This window comes from Tamandua tetradactyla, chromosome 15 (genome assembly GCF_023851605.1).
Source record: "Tamandua tetradactyla isolate mTamTet1 chromosome 15, mTamTet1.pri, whole genome shotgun sequence".
NCBI lineage: Eukaryota > Metazoa > Chordata > Mammalia > Pilosa > Myrmecophagidae > Tamandua > Tamandua tetradactyla.
Genome location: NC_135341.1, coordinates 12922731 through 12938650, shown reverse-complemented (window position 1 = coordinate 12938650; position 15920 = coordinate 12922731). Strand labels below are relative to the sequence as shown.

The 15920-nt window shown below is 37.1% G+C and overlaps 1 protein-coding gene across 25 annotated transcripts in view; it reads right to left on the bottom strand.

Annotated features, from left to right (window-relative positions):
* FOXP1 (forkhead box P1) overlaps positions 1–15920 on the bottom strand; it is a 613321-nt gene that overhangs the window by 17663 nt on the left and 579738 nt on the right. For 20 of the 25 annotated variants that reach the window (XM_077128707.1, XM_077128708.1, XM_077128723.1 and 17 more), the window contains 4 exons: positions 6220–6421; positions 6036–6115; positions 5335–5436; positions 1688–1809 (listed from right to left, as the gene is read on the bottom strand). In XM_077128707.1, the coding sequence (XP_076984822.1) occupies positions 1688–1809; positions 5335–5436; positions 6036–6115; positions 6220–6421 (506 nt within the window). The remainder of the gene's footprint in view (positions 1–1687; positions 1810–5334; positions 5437–6035; positions 6116–6219; positions 6422–15920) is intronic. The other 5 variants (XM_077128718.1, XM_077128726.1, XM_077128703.1 and 2 more) reach the window with 2 other exon arrangements.

Genomic DNA, 15920 nt, shown 5'->3' with positions numbered 1-15920 from the left:
TCCCACGCTCCTAGCTAAGCTGTGTTTTAATCTTGCTGGAGTCTTCCAAATCAAGAAATGTCTCCAATTCCCTCCTCCCACCAAAGTTGGGTCTCCCTATCCCCTGCTTTCAGGGTTGGTTGGTGCAAACACCTCTGTGGATAGACTTGGCTATTCAAGGAAACTGGGTGTAAAATTTTACCCATGTTATAATCTTGGGCACTCTTTCCAGAGATTTTTGTATCACAAAATATTAACCTGTCTGCAAAGTTTTACTAGCTCCCTGACTCAAATGAAAAAACCGCAGACTGCCTATTGTGCTGGGGGAAGTCAGTGAGCTGACAGCAGGAGGGACCTTGGCTCGTAAGCATCTTCCTGATTCCAGCTCTAGAGTGGATGCTAGAGGGAAAGCAGGATGGCTCTCGAGGATGATTTTCAAGGCATGCTTAGTGCCAAAAGAGGATGGAGAAAAGGGTATGCCATGGGAGGGTCATTCCTGAGTAATGCAGGAGATCAGGTTTTAAGCCTCTTTCACACAACCAGATTTGGGAGAAGAGGAATATTGGATGCTGTCTCATTAACTGACAAAAATGAAGATAAGATACGGTTTAAAGAAAATCTCTAAGAAAAAGTCAAAAAACTAAATAATCATACAGGAGATACTAAGGGAACGGAGTGGCTTCCAGTCAAAAATGATCTACATTTATCAGTGGCATTAAAAGGAAGTATCGGCTCTGTTATTAATTTCTTTCCTAGGCTTGGTGCATTTTAATCTTTCATTTCATTTCATTTATACTTATGCTGAGTGAGCAAATAAGAAGACATTAAGTCTGTTAAATGCATATTCTAACTCAAAATAACTTTTTCTTTTTAACTTATAGAAATTATGGGTCACACAAAAGCGTTTAATTATAGAGTTCCTGTAAGCTGCTGAATCAAAATACAACCAACAATTGCATTAAAAATGTCAAAAAAGCATTATTCAAGGCACTGGTGCTCCAAAGAGAAACAAGATAAATACATATACAAATCACACAATTTAGTTCTGTTGCAGAAAGCCGTGGCACTGCTACTTGGTGAAATGCAAAACTACATGGGATGAGTCAACCATGCAAAGCCAAAGCAACAGCAGAAAAAAAAACAAAAGCAAGTAAAGGCTCTTACTGTGCGACAAGCTCGTCAAAGTTTTCATCGGGGCAGTATTTGCGAGGACGGCCTCGTTGAATATGGCGGCCACGTTTAAACTCTTCATCATCAACTGTCCAAAAGGACCCAAACTCATCCTCTACTCTGATAAAGCACTTATGCAGTGAGAGGTTGGTGCGAATGGCACCCTGGGATAGGAGCAGCAGCAAAGGAGATGAAGTGGCAACAAAAGGAGACGGGGTTGGGGGCAGAACAGACATCCAATACAGGGAACAGGAAAAAGAAAATAAAATGCAATAAGCATAAGCAAATGGTTTGTGAGGGTTAATATGCATTGCCACCTAAAAGCTACTAGCATGTGATGCAACAAAGACCAGCAAGCAGGGCAGGGGACTGGTGGGCATACAAAACAGGAGGGATGAAATGCTTTTTTGCTTCCCTTAACTGAGACAACGTGAAACCAGTTCTTTGGTCTAACACCATCTAGCAGCCAAAAGCCTCTACGTTATACTTGTTAGCACAATCCAAGCTAGGCTAAGAAGTTCAAACATGGTGGACGTACCCACTGATCTTTTGTGGCCTTCTTTTTTGGAATTCTACTTCATCCACTGTCCATACTGCCCCTTTAACGTTTTCTACTCGCACAAAACACTTGTGAAGACTAAGATTATGACGCACTGCATTCTGCAGCAAGTATAAAAGAGAAAACATTTACATTTTCTATAAGAAAAGACTCCAAAAACAGCAGTAAATTCAGCCTAACAGTCCATATATGTAAAACCATCCCCCATGGGTGACCTTCTTATCTTTAAGGGTATGTTTTTTAAAAGCAAAAATAAAAAAAACAAAATTATGAATTAACTGCATTTTAGCATTTTAGTCTAGTCTCTGGTAATATCTAACCAGGAGAAATATTTTTGAATAGGCATACAAATTAGATTTCCCAGCACAAACCTGAAAATACCATTAATGACTTAAAAATAAGAAAACATGTAAAGCATAAAACTGTCCCTTGTGAGCCCATTTATCTCTCTTAAAAAAGGGTGGTTTTTTTAATATATATACAAAAGATGAAGACTCTCAAGATTAACATTGTTAAATATAGATTTGTTCTTGAAAGTTTTTGGTTTTAGCCATGGGTTTTCTCAAATTGATTAAGAATTAGAGAACTGGGTTTTACCACTGAGAGCACCACCTTGCATAGCTGACAAGATCAGAGGGGTGAACTGAGCCCCAACAGATCAGTCTCCGCCCTCCAGCTATGCCTTATCCACCCGAATATGTATGTGCAAATTGGCCCTTACTACTAGCAAGTACCCTCATTAACTAAGTAAACGCCAAAGAACACATAGTAAAACTCTCAATGGCAAAATGATGATTTTCCTGCATGATGGATTCTAAAGAGACATGCTTCCTTTCTTATGGTTAAAGGTCACTGCTGGTCATTCCTAAACTCGAGACTCCTGGCATCTATAACTCAAGGATGAGAGGTTTAATATCTCATCTTTCCACCGAGTTTCAGGAAAATCCACAACCCTTATTGTGTATAGTAACAAGCATAGCGTCATTTCTTTAGTCCTTGTGACTGAGACTTTTGTTTCCAATTAAACATTTGACATGATGGATATTACAGATAGGCCCATGTCAATAACTCACAATGTTCTTGTTACATGCAATAAGAAGGTGACTCAATTGGGCCATGAGAAGTTGATGCATGTAATACCTCACATACCGTGGACCCCAGTAAGCCCTTCACTCAATTCCAATAATGCCGTTGTTGCTCAAACATTCTGGGCCCCTCCTATTCCACCACTTGTTACACTTCCACCCTAAATTATCCTTAAAGGTTACAAAATCTTGATATTTGAAAGGTGTTTCAATATTTGGATAGCCACAATTAATGACCCTGGGAAGGGTCAAGCTAGATAATGAAACAAAATTTTATTTCATGGTATGATGAACTGCTCATGAGCACAATTTACAGGATAAATTCTCAAAGAATTTTCGAGCAATGTCAGTAAAATTAGGGTAGGCTCAAGATACCCAGGTGACTACAGAAGGACATTCCGGATTCAAAAAGATTTCATATGTTTGCTTAAACGAAAACCACCTCTAAATGAATTTGACCTGAAAACATCTTGCATATTATAGTTATACTTGGTAGGATGAATTTCTTTGCATATAAATTGTAGCTTGGCTTTAAACTAAGCATTTCTTTCTAATGCTGCAAAAAGGTATAGTATAGGATTCCTAAGGGTTTGATGCTATCTCCTAGAACAATACTGAGGAGGTTAAAATAAACTCAAGTTTGCTTAAGAAATCCAGAACATATAAACATTAAGGAGATGTAACTGGAAACAAACAAAAAAAATCAACATTTCTCCTAATCCTAGACACTGACTGGTATTTTAAAATTATTCACCAGGGTATCACAATATACAGAAGTATAAGGTCTACAGAAGCTACTTCTGAAATAAAGACTGCCACAGACTTGGCTGGGCTATATAGTCATAAGTATGCAAAGTCAAAACTGAACTTTTGTCTTCCAAGACTGTGCATGTAAGCAGAAAGCAACTAGAAAACAAGAGTTTTTCTGAAACGATGACTAAGCTCTCTTCAGCTGTAGCTTCAGGCATTTATCTTTTGTCTCAGATTACAGTACCAACAAGAACATGTAGAGAAAATTTCACATGTTTATGCATCATCAGGTACTTCACCTAGGATTGTATATGTTAATGACACTTTTACCTGTAGTTTCCAAAAATGAAAAAGTTAAATCTGAAGATCTGAGCTTAAAACGTCATATTCACAACAGGTAATTTATTTTTAAATTTGATCATTTGCTATTTATAATATAAAAGGCAATGCAATGTGAAGAAAATGCCTATTTCAGGTTTGTACTCCCTAAATTCTGAAAACCATTCTTAGCTGAATATCCTTTGTAATTTTATCTCCTGAGGCAGGCTGAAGGAAAGAGGGTAAGATTTCGAATAGATGACCCACCCCCTAAAGCCCATGTGAATGAATGGAAATGAAAAGATAACATGGATCATAAAAGAGATTCACAGCTCTTTTAAGCTGATGAATTAATTCTGTGTTTAGATTCACCTTCTTTTAAAATACTTATCAAGAACTTCAGTGAGGGATTGTATTTTCTGTTTTAACTTTTGTTTTTCCCCCATATAAAAAATTTCAAGGAAGTAATGAGGAAGAAATCTACTTCAAACAAACCAAGTTTCCCCCTTGCATCCTATAATAAATCCTTGGCCTATTTATAATATCATGTCCTTTTTTTTTTGCACTTCAATGGAAACTTAAGGATTATAAGAATTCCTGGTAGTAAAAAGGCAAAAATAAATGTCAGAGTATATTTTTCCTCTTCTATAGGAAGAGTATTAGCCTCCCAGAAACTGAAAGGGTTCTGTGAGGGTTCAATCTAATAAAAAAGAATTAATACTAATGGAATCCACAAACCCATTGCAGAACTGAAAAACTTTCTCAGAATAAGGTATACTCTGTGGCCCCAGGCACTGCTGTGAGCATTCAATATGGAGCTGTGGATTCTGACCTGTTTTATAGCAAATGGTGTTATAATGAGGTTCCATAATTCAGAAGCTACTATTTTTCCCCATATCATTCATGATCTCAGAGGGACAATCTCTTGACTGACCAAAAGACCAACAATCTTAATAATATATATACTATGCTAGTTCTTAGATAGCAAAGCTCTTTCTACTAAATGAGTTAATAAGCTTATATCCAACCAGCGATGGCCGAATCAGGTTTGTATGATCATTTCTCCAGGTTCCAACTGGTTAAAAAAAACAAGTTTTCTTTGCACCTCTGCAAGCATCAGCTGTGGTAAGAGGCCTAAAAGAATAAGCTTTGTGTTAAGCAATAACACAACCTCAGTATTTCGACAGTAGTGTCATCTGCTCCTTTTCTCTATATATTCCATCCCAAGAGAGATGGTTTCTACTAATCAGCCAATCCAACACATCTAATGCCAGTGTAATGGGGTCTTCTGTCTGAACATATCAACTACCAAGTAATTATTTTCTCAGTCAAATATTCCTATAAACTGAATACGCTGAGTATCAAAACAATATAACAGCAACTTCCTTTTAGCAAACTGCATTATACTGACAACAAACCCTATTCTATAAATGGCAAGAACCAAACCTAAAGGCAGCCTGAGAGAAAGCTTACCTTCCATGTGGCTGCGTTGCGCCGGAAGTAAGCAAACATTCGTGTGAACCAGTTATAGATTTCATTTAGTGTTAGCTGCTTTTCTGGAGATTCAAGAATGGCCTGCAAAGCAAAGATACAGAAGTTGATCATTTATGACCAAATCAGCAGAATCACCATCATACAGTTTCCTGGAAATATAAGATAATACTGATTCAGAGCTAAATTCTAAGAAAGGTTTCGCAAAATGATCTAAGATTAATGGTTGTATTTAACAGTTCAATAGCAAAACTCAAAATGGAATTATCTAATTGTTTTGAGTTTTTATTTCTGTTTCCGTACAGAAATATTAATTTATTAGTCATTCATAAAGCAGAATCAAAGAGAAATGCAAAACATTTCACTAGCTGATTAAAGCTCAGTAATTATTTAGAGCTCAGATTAATTCTAGGGATCAGAGATTACTGTAGCTTGTGATAATTGACTTGCCATCTTTAAACAGGCTCATTTTCACTGTTGTGTGAAATGAATTTCCTAATAATCACATCGTATTGTAATACTTAATCAAAAGCAATTATGTTATATATTGCAGTTTTAAAAAACCTTATAGAATAGGTTTTAGCATGCTTGCATACTAAATGGTTTTAAATCTACTTCATCAATATATCCACGTACACGTATATCCTTTTAATGTAATTTCACATACTATGCTATTTACTTACCTGCCTAATTAAAGATGCATATGTAAATGGTGGTCTAACTTCTGCGTTCTTATAAAATTCTTGGTTCTGCGCAATATCTGCTAAATAAGAATCATTGTCCTATTAATTATCACTTTTTAAAAAGGGGCTGGTCTATAAGAACTGAATATTACTAGTCTCTATGAGGCAAAAATGAAGTATCTACCTGAAGAAATGGGCACATTATACTTGTCTGAGTACCGCCTGCGGATGGGCCCCACTGTGTGCATGCTGGTGGTGGTGATGACGGAAGGGCCTTGGGTGACGGGAGTGATGGGGGCCGTGGGGGTTGTCGGAGTATGAGGTAAGCTCTGTGGAGAAGCCTCTGATGCAGACTTGGAGAGCGTGACACTTGATACCAGATTCAGCTGTGAGGAAAAGAACAATTCTTAAAAGACCTTCAGAAAAAAAGGGAGCAGCCAAAAGGACATCTGAATCAAAGCGAGAATAAAACAAGGCATGCTTGGCTAGTTTTATTTCACTAAGTAGCTACGTTTATAAACAGGTGACCATGAGGTATGTTCCCTGTAGAAACAATTGATTTAGTGTTCAGTAAAAAATAGCTCCTACAATGTTCTCTTTTCCTTTTGGTGAGACAGATGTTTCCCAATGCCTACTGGGTAGATGTTTATAGACACAAAAACGGGTTATCCAAACAAATGAGCTGGAAGAATTCTGGGTCAAAACAGATTTCTTTAATCACAACTTCTTCCCATCTTCAATAGCATAATATGCCTTGTAAACCTCAAAGAAGAAGATGGAGCCCTTGGAGTACCAGTGAAAACAAATGTTTTAGGAAACACCAGTTGGGATGCACTGCTGTAGATGTGAACTGGCCAACAGAACTTTCTGCTTGCACACTAAGGAACTGTTTCCATATAATTTTTATCAAAATTTAAATCTTTATTTGATTTTAAAAAATTAGATTTAAATAATCACGTGAGTAGCGACTACCATATCAGACAGCACAGCAATAGGCTATGCAATTCTTATCATGAAACTTCATGCTCAGAAACAACTACAAATGCTTGACCTAAGCTCACATTAAAAATAGCACACTGATCCAGTAAGCTTTCGTTTATTTCTATCAGTTGGCAGAGACTAATGTTCAAAACTTTGTGTGATCTTCATTAAACTCCATCAAATAAAGGACTAGAATCTATTAATTTATTAATATGGTGTATGAGGGATCCAGACAGTAGGATTTTTGCTGACTTTCTTCCAAGTTTCTAAAATTAAGTGATATAATGGAAATTTCATCTATTGGTCTAGTGATCTATGTATTTCACATTTACCTTGAAGTGCTGTTCTTATAAATACTAGGGAAGTGGACTCGATCCACTTTTCCAAAACTGTGGATACTGAAATACTCTTAAAGTCTGGCTATGCTGAAGAACTTGGTTGTTTTTAACATATTCACTACAGTCTACACAGAACTACAATCTCAGATACATACAGCCACCCAAAAAATACAATAAAAATCACCAATGTAGTCTCACTTTTTTCTAAAGCCAAATTTCAAGTTATTAACATAAAAAGTCTATCTGATCATTGCAGTTCTAAGTGCACTGTTTGGTATAAAAAATCTGATTCTTCTGTGGTCATAATCAAAGAACATATTAAAACAAAGTTGCAAACTGTTGAGAAATCTCAATTTTTTATTCATATTCTGGTAATGACAAAGGACATGAGAATCCTCTCTGCCTAATACACTGAGGGTAGTCCATGGAATAAAAAGTAACGAATTTGAACAAAAGAAGGACCAAATATTATTGGAGAAAAGATAATAGAAAAATAGAAACACAGGGCTGGAAACTCAATGTTGGACAGAGAGCTGTTAGTTGTGCTTTCCTTCTGCTGCTTGAAATGTTGGTTCAGCAAACAACAGACACCTATACCCAAGAAGAACAAGCTGTAGCATTACCATCATGAACCACCTGTCCAGCTGGAGAGATGCTGTGAGCTGTTTTTGGTGGAAACTTGACTTCATGTACTCATTTGCAAACTAACAGTTCAGGGTGGCAGATGGGGAATGGGGCTGAGCTGAGAAGCCATGGGGGAAGCATTGGGGCTGCCCTCCTTTTCACCTTGGACCTTAATCACCGACCAAGTTCAGAGATAGTGTGTATAAGCATCAGCCCAAGCAAAGGGTCAAGGAAATTAGTGCACAAGAGCCTAATGCTCATAAATATAAAGCTTTTAAAATTCAAGTGCTGCTTGCGTGAGAACATCCTAACACTCTGGAAAATCATGGACAAATCTGTAAAAATTATGTTTAAATCACCTTCCACTGTCAGTGTGCATTTAATTATACCATCAGTAACAACTGAGATGTTATTTTCACGTTTTACTCCTAAGCTAAAGAAGGCGCAAACAGATTGAATAACTTTCCCATATTCATAACTGGACCCAAAGTCAAATGCACAAATGCACACACTAGTGATTCTAAAACCTTTGCATAATCTTATGGCCAGGTAGTGGGGTGGGGGTGGGAGACCACTAATCAATTTCATCTTGGAATGTGCTCATCTTGGGAAAGGATACAGTGAACAGTTCTTACCCCAGCTTATAAATGAAATTCAATAAATATTTATTGAGCAAATGTAAAGTGCATGGTACAACAGCAACAAAAAAAAGGAACAAAGTACACAAGTGCTGCCCTTGAAGAGTGCACCATTGCACAGACACTGAGCAAAGGAAAAGTTACAACAATAACCATAACAATAACCATAAAACAATCCTACGGACTAATTCTATTTTCTGGCTGCTCTTTTCAGTTTAGAGCATTACCCTAAACATTGTGGCTTTCAAGCACAATTACAGTTACAACATGAACACAAATGTCCTTAAAGAATATGATGGTACTTTCCAGTTTTGTAAGGAAAATCACCCAGTCCACTGGATTTTAGCTGAATTTTCCTAAATCAAAACTCACATAAACACTCAGCGGGTGAAAGCTCATCTTCATGGGTGCCTATATGTAAGAACAGTAGATATGTCACATGGTAAGCTGTTACCAAATGCATAAAGCATATGACTATGGCAGCTTTAGAAAGATCTTAACACTTGAACTGGTTCTACCAAAAAAGCAACAGCAGGAAATAAAATCCATCCAGGTTAGCTGACCCGTGAGCAAAGAGAAGCAGGTGGAAATTCTGGAGGCTTCTGAACATAGGTAGCACCTGGAAATAAACACTGAGCTAGAAGAGAGCAGAGAAGGGGTTTACCAGGCTTGACAAATGACACTGTGATTCACATCCACTGCTGGACTGTCTCTAATAAGCCACAGAGGAAGCAGCCAATCTCAGCTAATTACCAGATAAAAATGTATTGTAAGGACTCTAATTAGGAGACGGGTATGGAGGTGATCTAATGATTAAATGCAGCATTCTAGTGACCCCCAACATCAATGTGCAGTGGTGCAAGATGTCACTGGAATATTTCGTAGAAACAGTAATTTCATTTCGAGGAGGGGAGGCAGGAATATTTGTAATGATGGCTATGAGGTAAACTAATTAAAACAGTTTCTAGAGGAAAAGTGAGTGTAGCTGAAGCAGCTGTGCCCATTCCAAAACCAAGTGCCAAGTCTTGATACAGGAGTGGCAGTCAAGTGGAAAATTTCTGCCTGACCTCTGCCCTTGGTATTAATTTGCAGGAAAACTAATGACACATATACATATTCCAACAAAATTGTTCTAATTGCTAATTTGCCAAAGGAGCCCAGTTTCCAAATTAAACATGACTCTAGGCTGGGAGGGAAGAAAGAACCAAAAGCTGTGAACTCCAAGAAGAGGGTGCTTTGCCTCTTGAAACATTTGAAGGCTGAACCAATAAGTTAATGAAATGTCAACCTTGTCAACATCTATAAAAGTTTTTTAACTTTTAAACTTTTGTTTGATCACATGCTTAGCTTAAGGAAAAACCATCTTCAAGTAGTAAGGTTCCGAGACAGAGATAAGATGGAGAACTGGGAAACACTCAAAACAGGCTCTGTGTTCAAATCAAACCTGGTCCTTTAATTAAAGTCTCTGAAAAAAGTAGACCAAAAACAAAATTAAATGCAGACTTAAAACATAAGAGCAAGTCAGGATGGACTGTATGTGTGTGAAGATTTTGCAATAAAATATCAAAAAAAAAAAAGCTGTCAGGAATGCTGTGGGTTTTGCTGTAAAATATTCACTTTAGCTGTGAACTCTTAAATCTTAATAAAATCTTCAATTAGAAAGGAAAGCATATGTGCTTCATGTTTCTGATTGTGGTGCAGGTTTTAAGAGATAATTTTTTCTGGGGCATGGAGCAGGAAGGGATAGGACTGGGAGGGTTTCTTTTCCTGATGGAAAGCCTATTTTTCTTATTGTGTATATTTTCTATTTAAAAAGAAGTTGCTATGTTTAGAAAAGTTAGTAACCATGCTGGTATTTTTTACATGGCAAGTTTCCATCATGCAATGAATTTCAGCAAAGATAATCTGTTTGAAACTCTGGCCAAAAGTTAAATTATGTCACCTATTATTACTTTTTCTTTATTAGAGAAGATGCAGGTTTACTGAACAATCATGCATAAAATGCAGGATTCCTATATACCACTCCATTAATATCTTGCATTAGTGTGAAACATTTGTTACAACTGATGACAGCACATTTTAAAAATTGTATTATTAACTACAGTCCATGGTTTTACTTAGGTTTACTGTGTAGCGTAGTTCCATGGATTTTTTTTAATTTAATTCTGTTATTATATATACAATCTAATATTTCCTGTTTTAATCATATTCTGATATATATTTCAGTGCTGTGAACTGCATTCACAGTGTCATGCTACAATCACCACCATCTATTATCAAAACATTCCTATCATTCAAAATAGGAACCCTGTACACTGTAAGCCTTAACTTCCCATTTGCTATGCCCACCCCATCCCCTGGTGACCTGTATTCTAGATTCTGACTTTGGGAGTTTGCTTATTTTAATTATTTCAAATCAGTGAGTTCATACAGTATTTGTCCTTTTGTGCCTGGCTTATTTCACTCAACATAATATATTCAAGTCCATCCATGTTGTCGTATGTCTATAAGGTTTTGTTTTTAAAATTCATTTGAACTCTCAAGCATCATCTTTTTCTCTAGTTCAGTTATAGAAAGAGTTCTGGAAATCTTACCCATCCAATGATTAGAGGGTATCAGCTACCCAATATCCTGGTTAGTCCTTTTTTAGAAGATTAATCTTTAGCCTGTGAACAGCAACCTCTTCTCCCTTCTAAAGATGATGAGTCACTCACTTTTAAAAAAATAATAAAATAAACCAACTGCTGATGTAAACCCTGGACAGAAACAGACTTGTAAGTATTCCCATAAGAACTCATTTTTTAAAAAAAAAATCGTGTTTTTTTTTTTTTTGCCTCCCATGAAAACTGATTCTGAGAACAAAAGACAAATCTGAAACCAAAACACCAAGGGACACAACTGCACAGTAGGGTCTTTCAGGCTCTCAGAACTCGTTTTTCTGCTGTTCGTTTTACTGGCCTGAGCAGGACTCAAGCCATGCTTTAACTGCACGGCATTTCTAGTTGTGAATCACTCCTGCTCAGAGACTGCCTTTCTGGGGCTGAAGGGACGTTACCAGACTGAGGGGAGGACAGTGGGGGGCAGCTGGAGGCTTTTGTGATGACCATTTCTGTATTAGAGACGGATGCTGGTGGACAGCAGTGACTGAGAAAGTGGTGTTACTGGCAATGATAGGAAAGAAAAGAGAGAGAACCAACTTGAGGTAAGGAAGGGGACTTTATGAAAACCAGCACATAAATACGGCTTTTGTGCGGTGTGCCTGAGAATCCCTTTTTATGACTTCCTAATATATTTTTCTAATTCTTCAGCAAGGCCTCAGTACCCAAATGATTAGTTATTACTTTGAGAGTTCAAAGACTTCTATTTTGGGGGTGGGGATTAGGGGTTGGGAGGGCTTAAGAGAGGGTGCCTCATTTTTATAATAGCTAAAAACACTATTTCAAAACATCCTTGATTACTATGGTTAAAGTATAAAGTGTGTAAAAAGGAAAATTTGTAGTACATTTCATTCCAAATACCCAAGTTCCTGTAAATGTTTTATAACATTTTCATAAAGAAGGATACAGTACCTAAACTATAATTACTTGCTCGCCAAATCTGAAAGAATGTGGTTTCTCTGGGATCAGGGGCTGTTCTCTGATGTGCAGGAATACCCTCAAGCGAAGCGTACCTCTCATGTACTCAGTACTATAAAATATGATTTACAGTGTTTTCCTGACATAATGATATATATGAAAAGTCTTTTAAAAAATTCTTAACAACTTAATAAAGTCATAACATCGACATGTTTCTTTTGTTGTTGTTATTATTGTTTTGTTCTCTGAGTTACACTTCCCTCCAAGGAAATATCTCAGCAAATTCTCTGTGGAGTAGGCATGGAGACATTAACCCACAAGCAACCCATTTTAGTGTTTACTTTGAAAAGGTTACCGAGTTTGAAATAAAAGAATATCAACCCCTATTTCATGAGGGCTGTTTACTCTTGTCTGATTTTCCTCCTTTCTCGTCTTATGGAAAGAGGAGAATCTTTGAAAATTCAAAATTTAACACATGTGGGCTCTTATTAACATACAGGAACAAAGGCTCTCCCCCTTGGTATGCATGTACCAAATTGCTAGAACATACAATTGCTCTGGTGAACTTTTAAACACTTTGCTTGCCATGCAGGGTCCAGCCTTAATCAAATTAAAAGTATGAAAAGCCTATCTTAGCTGCTGTTGGCTAGTCATCTCCTTCCTCCACGCCGATCCTCACTTCTTACCATTTCTTCTTTAGGTGTAAGCTTAGATGTCATATTTCCCAAAGGCTTCCCTAACCCCACCATTAAGTTAGTTCTACTTACAAAAAACACCCTTTATGCAGTGTGTGTGTGTGTATGTGTGTGTACTTGTTCGTCTGTATCATGAAATTCTCAACACCTCAATAGCAGGGATCCTGTCTACCACGTTTTACTGTATCCTCACAGTATGCAGGATGCTAAATAAATATGCATTGATGGAATGCTTCAGTCTTAAATGCAGGAATCCCCTTTCCCAAAACAAACTGCAGTTTGCATCTTGGGGGTAATTTTGAAAGGAAAGATTTTCTTAGTTTTAAGGATTTTATGACAAGAAGGAATGATGCTATTAAAGAAATCCTAAGGACAAGAAGACTGCAAACTCATATTCCAATTCATCCATCGACTTCCCAGTGTGGATCAAGTTCAGATCCAGATCTAAAAACTTGGAGACCTCCCCGAGATGAGTGTATACTCTGCCCATCCAAATCTAAAGACGAGTTCCACAACTGAATGCAGAAAATGCGTTAATGAGCTGATGCAAGAATAATCGGAGAACACACTGGTAATTTCTTTAATGCACTGAAATGGGACTGGCTGGATGACTGGATACAACAAATGACACTTTCCACCCAAATGGCATTTAGTGAAAGCAATGTTTATAGCAAAGCATTCTATCACTTAGTGACTAAGAATTTTAAAATAAACATGAAGTTCCTTTTAAAGAGAAATGGAAAAAAAGAAAAAAACTTTGTAAACTTACTGGCAAGGCACTAACATTAAAGTCCCCATCTATGGTTAGATTTGGATCCCCAGTGACTGTTTGCTTCAAATCAAAAGATTCTAGGAGGATACCAATTTGAAAATAAATCATATATTCTATTTTTGGGGGTGGACAAATTAATTACAGGTTATCAGGAGTATTTCACACATCAGAATTGATCACCAGGTATTTCTGTGCCCCGAAAGTTGAAAGAGCCAAGAGTTTGCTGTATGTGTGCACCTTCTTTTTTTTTGGGGGGGGGGGGGCTGGGGGCAGGGAAGTAAAATTTATGCAAAACACTACACATCTACCTTTTATAATTAATTTCCAAATGCCTCAACTATACATATATTAATACTTCCTGATTTATAAGATGGTATCTATAATAAAATTTTCTATTTTCCAATAAATGAAAAGAAGGCAGGTTCACTCTGACAAAGAGTGTCACACAATATCTGCTTGTCAGGCACCAATTTTTGCTTCTTACATGTAAGTTAAAGGATAAGGAATTTATAATGCTGCCTGTGAAGGGAACCACTTTTCATACACAAATGTGATCTTTTTTTTTCAAAGGGTAATACAACAGTACATTTACATAAACTAATCCAAACAATCTATGTATTTGACAATGGCAAACCTCACACAGACGGCCTATTGTTGGTTTACATCTTGGAGTTCTTTATATTGGCTTGTAGCGCTGCTCTAGCTGTCAAAGGTTTGACTTGGACTCTAAATAAATGGTTATAGAAGTGCTGTGCAGCGATATTGGACTTCTTTGCAAAAGAAAACCTGCTGTGATGAATTCAAAAGCTATTAATTTTTCAGTCAAAAATATTCGTGCCTATTTCTTTTAATAAAGAAATACTGTGCTGAGCTACGAAGAGATAATGTTGACTAGTGGTAGAGAATTTTCAATAGAGCAGTTAAAAATAAATTTAGTAGGAGGTCCCCTTCAAAGTTATAATTTCCTAGAATATAAAATATTTTTAAAAATACTAATCAAGACAAACCTTGTTGTCTTGTTCATTTTCCTCACCCCCACCCCATCCCTCTTTACTGGGTGCTGAGCATTGGTCTTCATGGAGATTCCCAACAGTCCTTTTGCAGCTTGTGTAGGCTAACATGAGTGGCACTGCCTGCCGACACCGAGCCCCATCACTTGCTGAGGACCCATGGAGTTTTGTACCATGGGGTTTTTACTTCTCTTTAATTTTATCCCTCCTTTTCCCAAGGAGACCCAGGATCCAAAATGAGTCCTTTCCTAGATTGCCGAGTCCAAACATTACTCTATCGTTGTTATTTTTAATCCATTGGGGAAACAGGAGATCATCACATTCTCTCCCTTGTCGCTGGGGTGAAAAGACTCAAATCTAACATCCAGGGAAAAAAATTGGTTCCCTGCACACTAAAGCCACTTGAAGACTTTCAAGTTCTAAGGACATCAGTGCCCTTGGCAACTGACCATCCCCATGTGAGAAAGTCAGTTCAAGTTATTTTAGGGCCCTCCTCAATTGTTAAACTGGGATGGTGCTACTCTAGTAACCTCCCTTTTAAAGGAGGGATGATAAGAATAGCAGTTGACTACTGATTCCACAACACTCAGTGGTCTGGGTTATTTTACCTTTCTTTTCAGTAGTCCATGCATCCAGTCCTGCAGCCTATTACTGTTAAATACATGGAATCTAAGGACTCTTTCTTAGTAAAAACGGATGCGCGAAGTGTTTAATGATTTTATGTCCTATATCTCAGTAATGTGTTCTGTTTCAGACATTAATTTTGTCTGCCAACTGCATCTTGGCAGGCTACCATATTTGCTGGGTTAATAGTCTGACTCCGTTTTATTTCTATCACCATAAATCATACATATATGGGTGTATGTTTGCTTTATTTATAGAAAAAAATCAGTCAAAACAGATAAACCAATACTTTGCCATTATGCTGCATCATTGCATATTGATTAAAATTGCTGGTTCTAACTATAGATCGTCAACGCTCAATTAATTTTCACACAGTGACTCCAAGCAAAATCAAATAAAGGCAGTGTACCTTTAAATTTTACAAATCTTAAAATCAAGAAGCAAAACACTCTCTCCATTTTGAATAATCAGGTGAAGCTACTAGGAGAATTTTAGAAATATAACTATATGAGAAATACAACTGTTAGAGAGATCGATTTATAACATGGAATGAGGCCCAAGAAAGATATTTTGGATTTTTACATTCATCTGCTTTGATGTTAACTGCTATTGCTTGGATGACACACCC